Below are 19,321 nucleotides of genomic sequence, written 5' to 3' on the forward strand. Positions count from 1 at the left end.
CAGGAGAACCAAATTCTTGCAGCATTAGTGGTCTTAGCCAATCACAACTATCCAGCTGTGCTCCATTAGGTACTAGCTTCCAGGGCCTCTTTGTTGCCAGGGTTAGTTAGAGAACCACTGCAGTCAATGGGACAGAAGGAAAACTTCTTGTGTGTCTTCTTCAGACTTCTGTCACTGAGAGAAAATCCATCTGGATATACCTACTCCTTCCTTCCTTCTCCCTCTGGTTGCTGTTCTTGTCCAGGTGCAGTGGCTGCTTCACTGCCAGCAGGTGACAGAGATGAAAAACACAAGGCAAAGAAGAGAACAAGAAGGCGGGACCAGCACAGGTCTGCCACTAATGCCCTCTGAACCACAGGACCAAGACTCTACTTGTCCTCCTTCTGGAGCCTTCCCTCAGGTTATTAGATGAATCCAGGTTGAAGCAACATTTGAACATTCATTCAGCTCTAATGTAACTCAGAGATCTAAATGTTCTTAAGGATCCTGCTTTGGTTCTTGCCTTTTAAAATAATGTGTTTATGATGTGTGTGTGTGTGTGTGTGTGTGTCTGTATGTGTAGGTGCTCATGCATATTACAGCCATGTGTAGAAATCAAACAACAACTCTGCATGTGTGTCCTCCCTTTTTATCTAGGTTAAAATCCTGTCAGTCATTACTGCACACCTATATCCGACTCTAGCTGGCACAGGAGCTTGTGGGAACACCTCTGTCTCTACCATATGTCTTTTTACAGGAACACTGGGAAGACAAAAGTGTATTACATAGCAAGGTTCACATGGATCTGGGAATTTGAACTCAGGTCCTGAGGCTCAAAGGGCAAGCACATGCTACCAATTGACTCATCTCTTCAGCTTTGTTCTTGCTCATAGTCCACTGGTTTTCAGGTAATTTGAAAATTTCCACCAACACTCCTCCTAACACATGCTTTCAAAGGCAACTCCTGTAGTTGTGGAGTCTGAGATTAGAGTTTGAATGGCTGTACCAAGTCCTATGCTGCTAAGGACCCTGGGTGGCTGCAACTGCTAAGCCTCACTGAGTCCACTTACACCTAACCACCTTATGGTAACCACCACAGCGGGCCTGTGGAGATGGAGGGGTTGACAGATCCGAGTGAATGCATTTTGCTAATACAGAGGCTAGCAGATGTTGGGGGAGGAACTGGGGGAAGGGTTTAAAAGCAAAGAAGACCAGGGAATTTTGTCCTCATCAGGGAGGTACATATGTAGTAATCAGAACCAGGCCCACTGTCCCTGAGCACATGACAGCCACAGTAAGTGGCGTCTCCTCCTCTGAACACCAGCCAGCTTGTTAGTGGCATCATCCAAGCTCGCAGTTTCCTAATTTCTCCTGACTACATCAGGATTGAGCCAGGCCCAGCAATCTGGTCTGTATCACTGTCGGGTATGGAGGTGGCCACATGAAGAGAGGAGAGGTACATGCCCAGCTGCTGAGTCGAGAAAGCCCACTGGCCACACAAGCTCCTCAAACTCCAAGGGACTGCAAAGGATGCCCTGACATCTCTTAAGCTCCAGCAGCTCTCCATTCGAAAACCTGTCATCTGCTACACATTTACAGATGCTCCCTGGATGCCCCTGCTGTTTTATTGTGTGTGTATGTGGAAGGAATATTTACATGTATGTTCTTGTGGATGTGTATGTGTGTATGTGTGTGCCCATATATATGTGTGAATGGTGAGGCCAGAGATCAGCATGATCTTATTTTCACTCTTTATCTTACTTATTGAGGGGCTTACTGAACTTGGAGATCATCGATTGACTGGACTGGCTAGCCAATGAACTCAAGGGATCTGCCTGTCTCTCTTCCTCCCTCCAGTAGCACCGAAGTTAGAAATATAAGCATGAAGTACATGCATGCTGTGTGCCTAGGTTTCACAACCTGGGGATCTGAAATCTGGTCTTTGTGCTTGAGCAGCAAGCATGCTACTATTTCCCTAGCTCCAGTATTTTCTGGATTTTTGTTTTGTGAGTTAATGGTGGTAGAGGGTCACATCAGATTATAACTGAAGATGGAGTTCATGCTAGCCTTGGTATATTCAACAGCCCATAAGTAACTCATTCTTACTTGGCCAAACAGATGTCAGTGCCCCAAAGAGAAAGATGCCTCACAGGTGTAATCTCTTTGGTTTTTAGCTCCTCTCATGGCCAGTCACTCTACCATCGGGAAGCCTCCAACCACCCCTCTCTTCTACCAAAGTGGCATGTGGCTTCCTACTGATGCTGAAGGAGTTCTCTGGTAGATCAAAGACCTAAGGAGCCCTGCGAATATCTAATCCAGGAACCCAGCACATGCTAAGGAAATGCCACCACTTTAAGAGCTTAGAACCTTCCATATGACCTATGAGGTCTCAGTCACTGTTAGCCTTCTTTTCCCTTCCTATTTCCTTGTGACTTTGTCTTTGGGTTCACACAAATAGTCCCTGGCCCTGCCACATACAAACTGAGTCACTTGGACAAGGTATTGCACTCCATAAGCAACAGGATCTGAGTTGGAGGAAGTTGAGGTTACGAGCCCTGCCAGAGGCTCCTGGTGAGGATGAATGAGTATGCTCAAGGGCCTGGTGCTGAGGAAGATGAGGCAGGCCACCATATTGCATATTAAGTGTGCAGGAGAGAAAGGAGTAGGCATGGGAATGAAGTGTGGACACAGTGATGGACTGATACATGAGCTAAGGAGAAAGGAAGAGGGGCTAGTAGTGGGACCAGACTGCTCTTGGGAGCAGGGGCCATGTTTCCTTGGTTTCCTTGGAAGAACACTGTATATGCCCTGTGGGAGACAAAATGATGCACCACTGGGCACAAGTGACCAACTAAATGCCCAAGACAGGAACCTGCCACACTCTGAGCTTTCCCAGAGTCCCAGGTCTCTAAGAGTAGAAGATGAATGAAGCATTGCCTCTCAAGAAGGTGTCTACCATAGAAGTCTTCATTCCCCCATTTTCTCACTGAGCACTAACTACTAACCTACTATGTGCCAAACATATAAATACCACCTCAGCTTGCTCATAACCATCTCCACTGAAGGACCCTATCAGTTGTAAATGAACATATTCATATTTCTACTCTTCTTTTTCATGATAAAAAGTGAATGTCTCTCATTCTAAAATGATCCTTCTGAACTCAAACCAAGCCACCATGATCTTCCTCAGATATCAGACTATGTCCTAACATTCCTCTCTCTTATTGAAAGATTATGTCACCATCTTGATCAACTATCAAACTCATGGCCAGGGGGCAACAAGCATAACACCACACATTGTCTCCATTTTTCTACCCTCTCTCGGTAAGCATTTTCCTCCTCTTTCACAGTCAAAGAACAATTCTCAGAAAGAAAGAACAGGAAAGGCAAGCTTTAACTTCAGTCCTTGAATGGCCAGAGCACTCTTAGGGGAGATCTGAGAATAAAGATGTGGTCATGTAGTCAGCATCGCATCCTCTGTTGGCCTGTACATTGCACAACGTGAGGGCTGGCCCATGGCCAGATCACATTTGGATTCTAGATGATGCTAAGGTACCCAAGCTTCATGTCAGAAGCTCAATATGCTGGTAGAGAACAATGCATCTTTCAGACTTACCTAGATAAGGCCATCAGTTGCCTAGACACTGGGATGAGGAAAGACACAGTTGCGGGGAAGAAGCTTCCAAGAAGGTCTCCCTACATCACTTTAAAAGCTGAAACTCCACATGATGCCCCGCACATAGACGACTGGACTAGTCTGGTATGGTCTGCCTCTCTCAGTACAGTCTAATCTTTGCACCAGTCCCATTCTGGCCCAGTTATCTCCATGCCCTCCCCCATCCCAGTGAGCTCCAGACACTATCAATTCTCTCCTGAAGTGAGGACCAGGTTCACACCTGAAAATGGTACTTACCTTCTCAGTAAGTTCCTTCCTCCTTTCACTCCTGACCTAGCCCATAGCTTACACCTAATGTCTCTATCACTTCAAATACCCACTTGTCATCACCTCAGTCGACACATTTTCACAGACTCTTTCACTGATGCGTTCTCTCTCTCTCTCTCTCTCTCTCTCTCTCTCTCTCTCTCTCTCTTTCCCTCCCTCCCTCCCTCTCTCCCTCCATCCCTCCCTCCCTGCCAGGCTCCCTCCTTCCCTCACTAAACCATGAGCATCTTTCCTGGGCTTCCCTACCAGCCAGTCACACACAGGATCTCAGGGGTAATGAGGCAGATGCTTGTCTTCTACAGCTAAACACTCAAACAGCGCACAACCATGTTTATTATACCAACTGATCACAATGACAAGGAAAGCAAGAGGTCAAAAATGTAGAGAAACTCAACACAAATCAGAGGAGGGGAAAAAAAACCCTGAAGTAAAAAATTAAAAAAAAATCCTTTTCTAATGTCAAATAACAGTTCCACCAATAGCCCATAATATGAAAATGCTGCCTTGTTCCTGGAATGTAGGAGGCTGATGCAAAGAAGATTCAATTAAAGGAGTTTATAGTTTTGCTGCTGTACTTTTAATTAAGTGGCCTTTGGGATGAAAATGTAGGAAGGACGGAATGAAGCAGAGGAGCCCACAATATTTTCACTAACACAAGGTATCGCTGGATCTTCTTTCTCACAAAAGTATCTTCCAAAATTAGAAATGTAACTGGGTTTAATTAGCAGTATAGCACCAAAGAGCAGGGAAAGCCAACACCAACCCAGGCCTCTCCGTACAGCACCGATTGCTTTACAATGCAAAGCCACGGCAGCCTGAGTACTGGAAAATTAGTTCTAAGGAAAAGCTATGAATTAGAAACAGGGTATCAGACATTTCTAGGATGAACTAGCAAATGATTCTCTCCTCCATACTGTTCTGCACAAACAGGGCCTGCAGGAAGCCTTTAAATTGATTTCACAATATCAGCCCAGTTAATGCGGTGTTCGTTTAATGCCTGACTTGGCATCTTTGTAAAACCATTTCTCAACTTCCAGCATCATATGGAATTAGCACCCTCATTTTTATGATAATGTTGTTCATTTAATGCATGGCTTGGGGAACGACTTCAAAGGGAATGAGGAAAAAATATATGCTTTTTCTTGTCATAATTTGACCTCAAATTTTTTTCTCCAACTGCATAAAATCTCTCTGTTTCACCTGTTCTTTAGAATTCTGTCAGTTATCTCATTAACTCTAGACAGAGTTTTTTTTTCAATATTCTGCCCATCAAAGATAAACCAGTGGTTATTTGTCCTTTTGTGTTTACTCTCTGGAAAGGGCCAGATCAGGAGATTTCCACTATAATAGATAAGCTACACTTGACAATGAACTTAATAAAATGGAAAGCTGAGTCAGATGTCCACGAACCATCTTTCCTATGATTTCGATATCCCCCTGCCTTCCTGAATCATGACACTGAAAACCAAAGGCAATGATAAATTAGTTTTGCCTGAACAAAGCCCTACTGTGTCTGAGGGATTCCAATACTAGAAATAAGGCCTGCATTCTTGACTTTCTCTAAGATGCCTCCTCAAATATCCACCCAGCAAGCATAGGAAGGCTGACCACACAGCAAAGGCAGCCAAAGGACTGTCCTTTTGGATAGCAGAATTCTGCAAGAACAACCCACTTATGCAGGGAGGGTATTTTGAGTATAGGTGCAGTGTACCTCTGCGTACACACTTGCAACCACTAGAACCACTTAAAAATGGTCACTCCAACAAGTACACAGGGGACCAGGAGTCACAACTCAAGGCAGCATACGTGACTACTAGCCACCTCGGCATCTCCACGAGCTGGGGCCCTCTAACTGCTAGGAAGCGCAGACGTACACCCCTTGGTGGACGCTGTGGTAGGACTGATGCAGCTCTTCCTGATGTACCAATTTCACATGTAGAAATTATTCATTCAAGCACACACCCAACCTCACAAACACGGGCACTCTATATTCGGTGTGTTGCAGGCTATGACAAGCCTATCCACTTCAGCAATCTCGGATAGAGGAGAGGGCCTCACAGAAGAAGAATAACACAAATCTATAGCCAGCAAAGAGGTTGGAGTAAACATCTGATATCAACTATATTTGTATATAGATAGATAGATAAACATTTCATTACAATAAGCAAACAGAGGCAAATTCTTAGGTATTCCGTAGAATGCGATCTTATTTGTATAAAAACATGTGAGCTTGGGTCAGTGTGATGGCTCAGTGGATCAAGACACTTGGTGTTCAGCCTAAAGACTGAGTTCAATCCCCAGGACCCACATGGCTGAGGGAGAAAACAGACTCCTGAAAGTCGTCATCTGACATCCAAAGGTAACACATGCTGAAATGTAGCATAAGTTTTAAGTATGTAGGTGCATAAAGAAAAATTGAAATAATTATATCAAATGGAATAAGAACAAAAGAACTGAATTGTCTAAAAGATTTACATGTCTTATTCATTCAAAAGCAATCATCATTAATTCATTGCCTTCCCATGTGAATTAGCTACTATGTCTGACCCATTCATTTAAACAATGGTGGAACAGAGATCAGAATTCTAGCAAAAGGGATCATGTAAAAATATTCAGACTTCCCAGTCTTCACAATAACTCTGCAGATTGTCTTAATTCATGCTGAAAATGAATGGACAGATGCAAGGAAATGGGTAATGTAACCTCCACTGGCCCTTATTCTCTGAGGGGATAACTTAGGCTAAAGAAAAATATTTTCCCCCAACTCTTCCATAATAGCTGGCTGTCTCCTTTTAATTATCTAATCACCCTCTCCTCATTATTGCTTTGACACTGTATATCTTAATGAACTTACATAGATTATTTCAAGTGATTGGTCTTGTTAACCGAACAATAAATTCTGACAGATAAAGGATGTAAGACGTAATTAGTTAGCTCCTCTTCTTCTGTGAATCCCTGATACTTCTCTGAGACATAATTAAAGATTAATAAGAAAGATTGTCTTGAATTTGCTGCTACTTATCTGTAAATGCTTCAGGATATGTGAGGTCCAACCACATTTACATAGTCACATGTGGGCTGGCAACTAGGGGATTCCTGGTAGAAAGCCAGTGTAGCCTTGATCAGAGCCTTCTTGCAAAGGGGGAGGCCCTGAACTCAATGTCTTTGTGGTAAGATGGTTGAAGGGACTAGCTACATCCTCTCTACTTCTGCACAAGGGAGCTAGAGCATGGTGAGGTCAGACCTGAGGCTTCACTGTGCACTCTCTTGGCTGCCATTTGGAAACAGTGACTGGTGTTGCTCCATGCCTCTCTGCTTTCATGCCGTGTGCACAGAGCTGAGGTGAAAGATCAATGTAGTGAGCTACTGGGGATCTGTGGCTCTGGGTTGCACACAGAAGGTAGTCTATTGACACAGGAACTGCTCTTATTTATTCCATGAGTATTTAAACTCCTACTGTGCATTAGGCATTGCCCTTGGGACTGAGTGTACATCTTAAACAACATCTGCACTCCAGGAAGATAATGGTCTCTTCCTTTGCCAATTGTTCTTTTTCAGAGCTTTGAAATTTTTCTTTGATCGACCTATTTGGCAGATGCACATTTGTGTGCATGTGTGTGTGTGAATGAGTGTGTTCATGAGTATGCACACCTGCATATGTGTCTTGGCAAGGAAAAGGAGTTAATGTATGAGTCCTTGGGATTGACGAGTGTTGTCAGGCTTAGGAGCAAGACCTTTACTCACTGGACTATCTTGTTAGCCCATCTCAATGGCTTTTTCAAACCTGCAGCTGTTGGTTGTTTTGCTTGGCAGTTAAGCCTTTTAGTCTGGAGGTCTCATCAGAATGTGGGACTGAGCACCCAAGCAACACCCTTGCCACTTAAACATCTGTACCATAGCCTAGAGAACACTGGTGTTCTGTTTCTGCAGAAGGCTGCCCTAACACAGGGCTCAATGACAGCACACTCTGTCCAAAGGTATGGGAAGGCACACACAGCAGAGCTTCACCACCACCAGAGCATTGTCTCAACTCCAATGCCCAAGCTCTGTGCTCCTTGCCACACAGCCTCCATTGTCAGTGGCTACGGCGCATGCCCCAAACATAAATATGGCAGAGTACACCTGTGCGCCACATCCAAGTGCCCCATTGTGCACTAAAAAGGAGAAAAGTTTCTTGTGACTATAGTCTTTAAAAAGAGAGGTAGGTTTTTGAAGGGGTGAGGGGTCTTTAGGGACATGAAAAAACATCAAAGAACTCCAGAGAATGCAAAGTATTATAAATGGAAACCATCTCTCTTGAATGTCTATCTATATCACTGCCCAGCTTTGACAAGCTCTCTGGTTTCCACCTTCCTGTGTGTGGACCCTGGACATTTCACAGACACTATCTGAACTCTTCCTCTGCCCAAGCCAGGTCCCGACTCCTGGTGTGGTTATGAGGAGGGAAGGGCACACCACTTATCACCTTTCAGTCCTTTCTTCTTCCTGCCCATGGACATGGGGCTGAGCTGGGTTCAAGCTCACTATCGTGTGAGAAATTCTAGCAGCTCGTGGGACATCTTTGATAAGTCTATTCTCCAACATCCCCTCAAAAGGCAGGACAGGCTGTTTGCTGACCTTGAGGAAGCAACACATTTCACAGCATTCTCTGTCCCCAGAAGATCCTCTAGTCTCCCTGACTCTTTGAACAGCACATGGGTATAACCAACCTTCATGCTCTGCTCGGAAACCCTGCACATCACATTGCAACGACGCAAATGACTCAAAGTGCGAAGAAAGCACAGAGCAGACACACTCACCGTGATGATGTTGAAGAAGTCATCATCGCCCAGGGTGTCCAGTATCGAGGAGACTGTTTGCTTGGCGATGGTCAGGCGGAGTCCTTTCATGCTCCCGCTGACGTCCACCAAAATGACCACATCCTTTGGAGAAGTTGCTGCCTGGATGTACCTAAGAGGAGGGAAAATTAAGTAACCATGAATTGCGGCCTCTCTTCAAATTTTCTCTCAAAATTGACTCCGAGATGGGAAGCACTGCCTACCATTTCCTGTTCCTGCAGTCAAAGGCAATGACTCCATTCTCGTCTGGTTCCCATTTAATCCCTAGAAGAGAAATGGGCTTATGAGAAACCTTGAGACTTCCAATGGTTATGTGTAGCATGTCAAGGCTGCTCTGCTTTGCTGACCAAATAGATGGGGTGACCGGGCACGACACAGCAGCTCCTCGCTGACTGCTCATCCACCTCTGGGAAGCACCCTCAGGTGGGAGGCCTGCAGCAAACAGGGCCCTGACCCCCTTGCTTCAGAAAGCTGTGGTGAATAGAGACAGGCTCAGCAAGATGCTGTCTACGCAAAGAAGAAGCAACTCCAGACCCTTTTGCAGCTAGGAATAAAGACAGCCAAGACCATTTCTCACAGTCCAGCAAGGTGCTGGCACCACTCAAAGGTCTTTAAGCAGTGTCTAGCTCAATCACCAGACCCTAGTGAGGACGTCTACAGGATGGGCTAGGAAGAAATCATGTGATCTGAGGTTCCCAACTCAACCATGGTTTCCTTCCTGCTGCTGTTTTAAAGCTCAGAAATTTGGCCTGCCTTTCCATGCTGAAATGAAATGGCCCTAATTTTTCAGCAAAATAACCCCAGGCCTTTCGAATTCAGGCCTTGAAGCCAAAGGAGCTTTTCCCATACACAAATCTTATCAAACAACTCCAGTCTCATGGTTTGAAGGACATAGCCAAGGGCAGCATTCTCCTTGTAAATCTTATTATTTTAAGAATGATTGAGGTGGTTTGAATAGCATGGCCTCCACAGATTCATGGGTTTGAAAGCTTTGCTATAGGGAGTGGCATTATTAGGAGAAGGGGTGGCCTTGTTAGAGAAAGTGTGTCACTGTGAACGTGGAACTTTGAGGTTGCGTATGGTCAAGGTAAGCCACTGTGACAGATGTCTCCTTCTGCTGCCTGCAGATCAAGATGTAGAACTCTTAGCTCCATCTCCAGCACCATGTCTGCCTGCGTGCCACCGTGCTTCCTGCCATTAGGATAACGACTAAACCTCTGAAACTTTAAGCTAGCCTTAATTAAGTATTTTCTTTTATAAGAGTTGCCTTGGTCATGGCATCTCTCCACAGTGATCAAACCTTAACTAAGGCAATGATATTTTGTGTCAGGGCCAATAAGATTACTCAGCAGGTAAAGCCCTTTACTGTGAAACTTGACAGTGTGAGTTTAATTCCCCGAACCCATGATAGCAAGGGACAACTACCTCCTCCAACTGTCCTCTGACTTACACAGATACACATATAGTGTGACATGTGTACACATGTGGTCATGCATACACATACCCACATTCACCCACACATAGTAAATAAATGTTATTTGTTTTTGTTTACCTAAAAATAATACTGTTTTAGAACAAGTTAGGACATCACTGTTCTCAGCCAGCAGTACTGTTCATGACTAGAGGACTTCAACAGTTTTTAAAGGATGGGAAAAAAAAAAAAACAGAATGGTTATTTTCATGGGTGGAATTACTGACTTAGGATGCACCACGAACTGTTTCTCTTTCATCTCGCAATGGCCAGCATTCTTGACCATGCCAGGGTAGTAACAGGCTAGGTCAAGAAAACATCCCGAAACTACTACACAGGCACTGTGTAGCCCACAGTGACGCTCTGTTCTACCACTCTTATAGCCATGATTCTACCTACACTGGGCCCTAGATTAAAGGTCTTTCCTCCAGGAATTAGAAAGCAGAAGGATAAGAAAGGGCCAAGTAAAAGTCATTAAGTATAAAGATAGAATATAGCTGATAAAATTCTGCACAAGGAGGCACCATAATATGATTAATTCCTAACTTCCATGACAGACAGCTTTGTGGAAATCTAAGTATAGTTAGAATGGCACAGTCCTTTTTTTTTTAATTTTACAGATGTGCTAACCCAGGAAAGGGGCTCAGCGGATGCTTCTTGTGCTCATCCTGTGTGTTGATAGGACATGTGTCTATCTCTAGATACTATAAGTAATCACCCTCTGGTTCTGCCATTCTTCTTCCCAAGACATTGTTACTGCTCCGTACTCTCCCAAAACTTCTAAGAAGGGACTGGAGGTGGAGTTGAAATGAGATTACCATCTTGTATATGGGCTTGTGACTCTCTGCCTCCCCAAAGCCACTGTTCACGCTGGTGCCTTTCTAAAAGTCCCTATCGGATTAGTCTGCTGGGAAAACTAGCAAGGAATGTAATACCAGCAAAAAAAAAAAAAAAAAAAAAAATAGACACAGAAAAGGGTGACCCTGTGCTTGTCAACTTGACACAAAGTAGAATCACCCAAGAAGGAATCTCAATGGAGGGACTGCACACAGACACTCAAAGAGAAATCCCAAGTGCCAGGCAGGGGGTCATTAATAGCAGGAGATGATGAGGCGTATGTTACCTGGGCTGCTGTAACTCAGTACTACCTGAGAGGTGGCTGCACAGTCATGAGGGACAGACATGTACACTCTAGAAGCTGCTGTGCAAACTGTCAGAGCACAAGCTCCCTGTGATCCTCACTGAAACACCATGTGAAGTAGAAGGCAACGTCCCTCCTTTGCCAGAGAAACAAGGACATTGTCGAACAGAGGAAGCCACCAGTTCTCCAAAACGGAACATAAGACTTCAAGTGTCATGAGCTTATTTCTTGCTGGAGTTTCCTATCACAGTGTCTTTGTCACTTGCAGCCCAAATTTCTGACATTTTCCACAGAGGGCATCCTGGGGAACTTGACCTCTGCTACCTAATTTGCCCTCTGATTTTCAAGTCCTTACTCATGGCTTCTAATAAATCTAGGACTTTGGAAACACTTGTGAGAAGCAAGGGAAGTGCCTAGAGCCTAGAGCCAATTCCACAGTCAAGTGTCCACATGACGTCATTCGGGGCAACGAAATTTATTCATAAGTCTGTCCCCGTGCACTTATTAAAGTGGAAAAGATACAGACATTCCGTGGACTCAAAATCCTGCTGAGAATATCATAAAACAACTGCCAGCATGTTGACTAAACTGATCTAACAAATGCCTCATCTATAAATAAACCCCCCAATTACTTGAGTCCTTTATGGTGAATTCCTTTGTTTTCCAATGTCCTTGCAACTGTCCTTGAAGGACTTCTTGTTGGTAGGGACAGCTGACGACTTCTGGCTTCTACTTATCCTTTCCACTGTCGTCCCAAAGCCACCTTGGTCGGACAGCCAGCTATCCAGTTGGCTGCTAGGCGGGGTGGCATGCCCCACGGGCTCCAGCCTTACCAGCGTGCACCAGAGTTGCTGTGTTGAGCACATCCAGGCAGACTGCAATTGGGTGACATTGAAACTTTAATGGCCCGCTTTTTATGATAACATTGCCTATAACAGGATGCTTGTTGCTCAAATGGCTGTGAGCTCCAGGAGGAAGCATGCGTGCCCTGCTGAAAAGGGCCCTTGGGAATCATTGGCTAATCTGGTGAGGCAGATGCCCCCTCGGGCAAGTCCCAGGCCACAGATGCCTGGTACAAGGCAAACAGCTCCTCGAGGCGTCGTCGGATGATGATTCCGTGCGGCGACGTTGAAAGGCATCAGGTGCCTCGTCTTACTTAATGAAAACATAAAAGCCTTTGCCTAATTGCTCCAAGATTGTGCAGCGTTTTTTTCTCCCTTCCTTTAGGTTGAGCTTGTTAATTCCTACAGCTGTGGTGCTGGAACAATTGCAGCCTCAAGTCCTGTTTTCACAACTTGTAAGCAAAATTAAAACTTCCCTTTTTAATTAAAATTTAAACCAAGCTAGAATTAAAACCCTACTGCAAAGCAGAAGCCTAGGAAAGCCCCCAGAAGGAACACCTGTTCCATGAGTGTGGAGGACAAATGCTGGGAATGTGCTGGCCTGAGGGAGTTGTCGGGGGCCTCTCTAGAGGGGGTGCCACCATCTGCCTTTCTTTGGCTGTTTCAACCTCTGCCTCCATCGCAAGCCACATCTCTAGGCAGGGAACAGAAGTACACATTCTGTATTACTTCCAACATCTCCTCAGAATTTAATTTTGCCCTATATAACTTCATCTATTGACCCTGACAACAATGTCCATAAAGGCAGCAACAGTGGAAGTAATAATGAGAACACCAACGTCTTGTCTGGAGGATTAAATACGGTGCATCTTGAAGCCCAGTTCTTTGCTTTCATTGGTTGTTCTGTGAATTAAGTTCCTGACACAGTTTCTGCTATCAAGTATCAATGTCGTGTGTGTGTGTGTGTGTGTGTGTGTGTGTGTGTGTGTGTGTGTAAGTACATACATACTGGCACCTCCTTCTCTTTGCTCCTATTCTGTGCACTGACAAGATGAGCCAATCTTTTATTTTATTTTCTACTAAGGGGCAGGAGAAAACTGTTAAGCATGAATGTGAAGGGGAACATTCACGGGCGCTGGGGTTGTCAACTTAGGCACACTCACCTGGGTACTGTCTGAAAAAGCCCTTTGCACTTCCAAAGTACTGCCATATGAGAGACGGGTCCCGATCGAAGTTGTCTACAAAAACTTTGTTTAGAGATTCAGACCAATACACTCCATTGACTATGGCAGGATCTGAAAAGAAAAAGAACAGAGCTACATTAGGAGGCAGAGGGAGCCAGGCCACGAGTGCCAGACTCCAGGGCTCACTCACACAGGTCACCAGCACTGCAGATTCTAAAACATTGAGACCGAGAGATGCCAGGCACTTGGGATGACGCTCCCGTCCTGCTCCAGGAGACACTCGGGGGCCTCCATGATAGGCCTTAATGAAATTGCACATCCTCGTATTAGTCAGTTTCCATTTGACAGAGAGCATATGGTCCTCAAGAGCTGGTGCTCTTAGCATCGACTTCCTGATTTCCAGAACCCAGCATTCAAAGGGAAGCATGTGCTTTCTCTTCCTATAGTTGCCTCAGCAGGCACAGCTCTACCCTAATGGGGACTGCACCACAGACTCCCCTTCCTGCTAAGAGGAGTGTGAGGCCTGTAAGGAAAGAAGTCACCTTTGCCACTCATCCTCTGACCTATGGTTGCTCGCATGGCTGGATGGAAAGATGAGATGACAAATGGCTGTGTGGATGGGTCAATGACAAGTGCCTGGGTAGATGGGTCAATGACAAGTGGCTGGGTGGGTGAGTGGAAAAATGATGGATAAAACAGAGGTTGTTCTTCAGAAAACATGTGACTAGGGCACTGTGGTGCTCCTAGGACTTAGGAGCTAGAAGCAAGAAGGTAGAGGTTCAAGGCCAGCCTGGGCTACTTAACCAGTCTGAGCTCCACAGTAAGAGTCTTTCTAAAAGACAATTGCTTTTCTGTCCTATAGTTCTGTTAACAAATCTTCCTTCTTCCCCACCCTTGAAAGTCCAGTGATAATTCTTTATGTTTTCTTCACATATTTAAAAAGCGAAAGCAAAGGGAAGGAAGGAAAAGAAAGTTTTACCCCCTGGCCAAAGATGGTAGGTCACAGAGTTTGCTCTGTGGCTGTCCACTGTGACCTTATTCCTCTTTACCCCTTAAGACAATGCTTCAAAATGGGGTGACGTGCAGCCGCAATCAGTTCTGAATGGAGCAGCTCTTTGGCCCCAGTATAAATAGATAAAAAAAAAAGTACCAACAGGATGAGCATTACAATCAGGAAACAATGGAGAAGTCTGCTCCCTGTTCCCCTCTTGTGAGGAAACATGGAGTACCTGCTTCTGTCCTCTTTAACAGCTCTCTAGTCTAGACTCCTATGACACTGAACAGGGACTGGAACTATGGCAAGAGGTGAGGTCTTTTCCAAAACTGCCTGAACTACTGGGAGGCACTCCTCTAGCCTGTGCTTGCTTTATGTACACAATAGTGATGACAAGGCCCATATCGGAGGCCCATTTATAAAGATAAATACAGCCAGCCAATGGTAGAAAGCCCCCACAGAGCTGTCCAGGGCACCCAAAGTTCACAGGGGTCTCCAGAGTCTCCTGTGGAATTCTGAGTCAGAGTTTCCCACCCTGGCATGCTCATTCCTAAGATCCCTGGTATTTCAGAGGTGGAGGGATGAGGACAGATTCTGTTATGCTGGCCTCAAGTTGCTTAGTATACCAAGGTGGAATGGAGAATCATCCTAAAAATACTCTTACTGTGTACTATACTGGCTAAGAAACTCATTATTGGCCCAGGAAACATGTAACATTTAATTGCCAAGCAGATAGACTAGAATATCCTGAGTAGAGTGAGGAGCTGGCCGGTTCAGACTGGCCTGTGGGCATATATGTAGGGGGATTGTCCTGATTCAATTAATTGATATGGGAGGACCCAGCCCATGGTAAGTGGAGCCATCTCTTGTTGTTTAAGGGTAGAGAAAGTGAGCTGAGTAGTAGGGTTGCATGAATTCATTTTCTCTCTAGGCTTCAAGTTCCCAACTATTAGCAATCAGGCACCTCCCTGGCCAGTCTAAAAGGGACCCCTCAGCAATGTTGACAAATCAGGCATCTTCTAGTCATGCCCACTTCCACCCCCAACTCAGTGCAACAATAATAAACATCATCGATAGTAGCCCAGAGGCAACACATTTCCATTGTCACCTCGGTCACATGTCCTGCGCATATGCCACTACCCTGATCAAAAGTCACGTTTTATGTTCCCCAACCCCTTCTTTCCTTCCTTCCTGTCCCCTAGACCCACAGAGGCCGATTTCAATAAACCTCCCAGCTAAGACCTGTTACATGGTGTGATTTTTGTCTGGACCTGCCACTTCATTCGTTCACCTGCCACCTGGACACCCTGTTACTCGGAACTGTGAGCTGAAATAAACCCTCTCTCCCCTAAATTGCTGTTAACCAGGCATTCGCTTTCATCACAGTAACAAGAGATGAGACTAGAACAGGACTCTACCTCTCCTGCATGCCTGACCACCCAGTGCCAGCTGCCTCTCCTTCCTCAGCTGGCCACCCTTAATATGTTTCCTAGACAGAGTTTACAGTCGACAACAGACATGCTGGCAGGCCTGGGCCTTGCCTGACTGGATCACCTCCACTTCTAGGTACTCTTTCAGATCGTACAGGCCACTGGGAGTCTGGCTTTCATTCCAAAAGTGCACATCATAATCCCTGCAACTATAATCTACCACAACAGAACCTGGTAGGGTAAACATGACTGGTTCAGTCTTATACCATAGAATACTTTTGGGAAAGCCTTTATCCACGCAATCCTATAGAACGGGGTCATTTATTATCCCCACCCAAGCTTGATAGTAATTACTGGGACTCACTCTTGACTGCAGAAGCTACTCACATGAGCCCACAAACATACAAAGAATGACTCTGAGGAACCCATGGCCTTCACCTCCATCGATGGGTTGATTATATCAGAGCCATATAAAACCTTACCACAGTCAGACACAAAAATTCTATTCTAGTAGGATCATTGTCTCGACATGTTGCAGAACCCAGTGGTTTTCAGCTGGACCATGTTTTCTTTGAGACTTGTTCAGTTGTGTATTCATGACTCCTTTGTGGCTAGAAGAGGGATGCCCGCCCTCCTAGGTGGTCCTAGAACTCCAGGACTTCCACCCACAGAAGAGCGAGCACTGCCAGAGACACAAGGGTAATCTCCTTGTCTGAAGACCGCTCCATCTAACTTGGACACTAAATCTTGCTCTGAAGTGGTGTTTTTTTAAGAAAAAAGGAAATTTGAATTCCCAAGGGCACAGAAAAGAGGACCTAGGAAACATGACCTGCTTGAAATAGGGACTGTACTGTACACATTTGTGTGATTCAATATTTGAGATAACACTTTCCTGGCATGTAAAAGCACCACAGTGAATGGATTGATTCCAGAGGCTCCTCTAGCAAGCAGTTTTAATAGATGGGGAAGCCTGGAAGAGCTACCTATCATTACAGTCAACAAAGAGACAGACATGGATACAAAATTTGCACAGGAAACTTAAATTCCAAGCCAAACACACATGCACATGCATATGCACATGCACATGCACACATTAAAAATGCTTTCCCAGCATCAGTAACCTACAGCAGAAGTAAAGTAAGTCAGGAGTCAGGTGAAACTGCTCAGCTGCCTTCCTCAGGTCCCCAGCCCCTTCCAGTCAATGAGGAAGAGGTAGCTGTCACTGTGAGACTGGACCAGTATTCTAGTCTCATAGTCCTTCTGTGGGAGCTATGGAGAGTGACCATCTTATGGTCATTTGTGAGATTCTCAGCATCCTCCCATGCAACAAACTAAGCTTTCCCCTTTCTGTCTTTGGTTCCTAAATTTTGAACAGTCCCCTTAGCTCACTTAGGATGATTTATACCTTTTCCTCTAATCTTCACAGAATTCTTCTTACTCATGGTATCCACTGCATACTCTAATGAATTATTCTAGACCTGCTAGCCCTACTAGCAGAAATTTGTTCATTTGGTTCTGGAAGCCAGGCCTGATTTCCTCAGGAGCCCATGATAAAGAGTCTGTCCTGTGCCATGTCCCTCTCCTCAACTCTATGTGCTTTACAATAATTCTGGATTATTGGCTTGCGGACTTAGCGTGATAAATGCTGTCTCCATATTTACATGGGCTACCCTTCTGAATCTGTGTCAAATACCCCATTTATTGCCTCATAAGGACGCAAGCAGACACCAAGTCCAGACCTTATACCCTAATAAAGTCACTCCTGCAGATATGGGAGGCTAGGACTCACAAGGTTGGAGGCCATTATTCCACAGGGTATACATACTCAGAATTATTCTCTACAATATACTCCCATTTGTGGTTTGTATATATTTTTATATATGTGGATGTTTTGCTTCCATGTATTTATGTACACTAAATACGTGCCCAATGGCCAAGGAAGTCAGAAAGGGGTATTAGATCCCTGAGAATTGCAATTGCAGGTGGCTGTGAGCCACTATGTGTGTTATGTGTATTGAGCCTGGGCCCTCAATATTCAAGGGCAGTCAATATTCTAACCATCTCTCCAGCCCCTGTACAGACTATTTGTAAGATCTGAGTTTAGTAAGAGCAGGACTTTTTGTGGTAGAGGACCTTTACTTAAATAGCTACAATTCTAATTCTCATGTCAAATTATACAACCTTGGTTGATGAGTCCTGTCTATTGTATGAAATGTATTTTTTTAAAAATGTAGCCTTGCAAATGTGCCTGTGTACCTGTGTGGTGTGCATGTATATATCCTTGTGGGTGTGCATTTATGTGCTAGTATGCACATGTGTATACATGAGTGTGGGAGCATGAGGTTGAAGTTGGATGTTTCTCTTGATTACTCTCTACCTTATTCACAGAGTTAGCATATTTTAACTGAACCCAGAGTTTACTGACCTGACTAACTATACCGGCCAGCTTGTTCTGAGAATCCTGACTTAATGCTAGAATGTTTAAGCAGGCCATTATGCTCACATAGCATTTAACCAGAGGCTAGGAATCTGAACTCTGTCCTCATGCAAATGCACAGAAAGTGCTTTACCAACTGAGCCATCTCCTCATTCCCACAGTCATATTCCTACGTGTCAAATATATACACCAAACACAGTATTTTCTGTGCAATAAAATATCTCCACATAAAAAGGTAGTTTTCCCACTGTTTCCAGCTGCCCCAGATAACCTTATTGTGCATGTCCCTCTATTCAAAGTCCAGAAATAGCATCAGTCCAGCATCCTCCCTGACGAGAAAGAATCACCACCAACATGTCAAGAATGTATGGCTTTTATCACAACAGATGCTAGGAGATGCCTGGAGAGAGGGCTGCCACCTTTGTGGTAAACCTATACTTTGTATCTGAAGAGCATCTTCCACATCCCTGACTTGTCTTTGCAATATATCAGACAAGACAACAACAACAAGCGGCCCTTCAGACCCTAGTCTATCAGGTGCTTAGTACAGCAAATGGCCCATGAACACATCAGAAAAGAGGATGATGCTTATCCTATCCATTAGAAAACACACAAGCACAGCCTGGGAAGAGCTCCTAGCTTTCATCTTTCTCCATACCAGTGTTGCTGGGCAACACCATTGCCAAGCAGTCCAGGATTCTGGAGCTCACTCTCTGGAGTGGAGCCCCAGGATTGACTCCTGCTTGACACTGGTTAGGTAAAGACCTAGGTCTTGGGACTGCACTTTTCTGAGTGGCAGTTACCTTCGCTTATGGATGAGGGATTGAGCAGCTCTTCCTGAAGTGCTGCTGAGTCAGTTCACGTAAGATCTCAGGAGCAGAAAATCACCAGACATCATTTGGCTGCATCCCCGGACTGGGGTGACTCTCCAATCCTACCCACTTTAGTTTCAGTGTCCACAGACTTAATGTAGGTCTGGATCAGTCTAATTTTTAAATTTTCAAGGCAAGGACACTTTTCATTTATGCATATAACAAATATTTCTCAACCACTTACTACATC

The 19,321-nt window shown here is 44.8% G+C and overlaps 1 protein-coding gene across 5 annotated transcripts in view; it reads right to left on the reverse strand.

Moving 5' to 3' along the window:
• The window catches only part of Cacna2d3 (calcium voltage-gated channel auxiliary subunit alpha2delta 3), an 823,841-nt gene that overhangs the window by 433,115 nt on the left and 371,405 nt on the right, over window positions 1-19,321 (reverse strand). For all 5 annotated transcript variants that reach the window (XR_015639382.1, XM_087588099.1, XM_087588098.1 and 2 more), the window contains 3 exon segments: window positions 13,378-13,509; window positions 8,964-9,024; window positions 8,722-8,872 (listed from right to left, as the gene is read on the reverse strand). Coding sequence is in view for 4 of the 5 variants with exons in the window: in XM_087588099.1 (XP_087444225.1) it covers window positions 8,722-8,872; window positions 8,964-9,024; window positions 13,378-13,509 (344 nt within the window). In the remaining variant the exon portion in view is untranslated.

This window comes from Rattus norvegicus, chromosome 16 (genome assembly GCF_021556685.1).
Source record: "Rattus norvegicus strain SHRSP/BbbUtx chromosome 16, alternate assembly SHRSP_T2T, whole genome shotgun sequence".
NCBI lineage: Eukaryota > Metazoa > Chordata > Mammalia > Rodentia > Muridae > Rattus > Rattus norvegicus.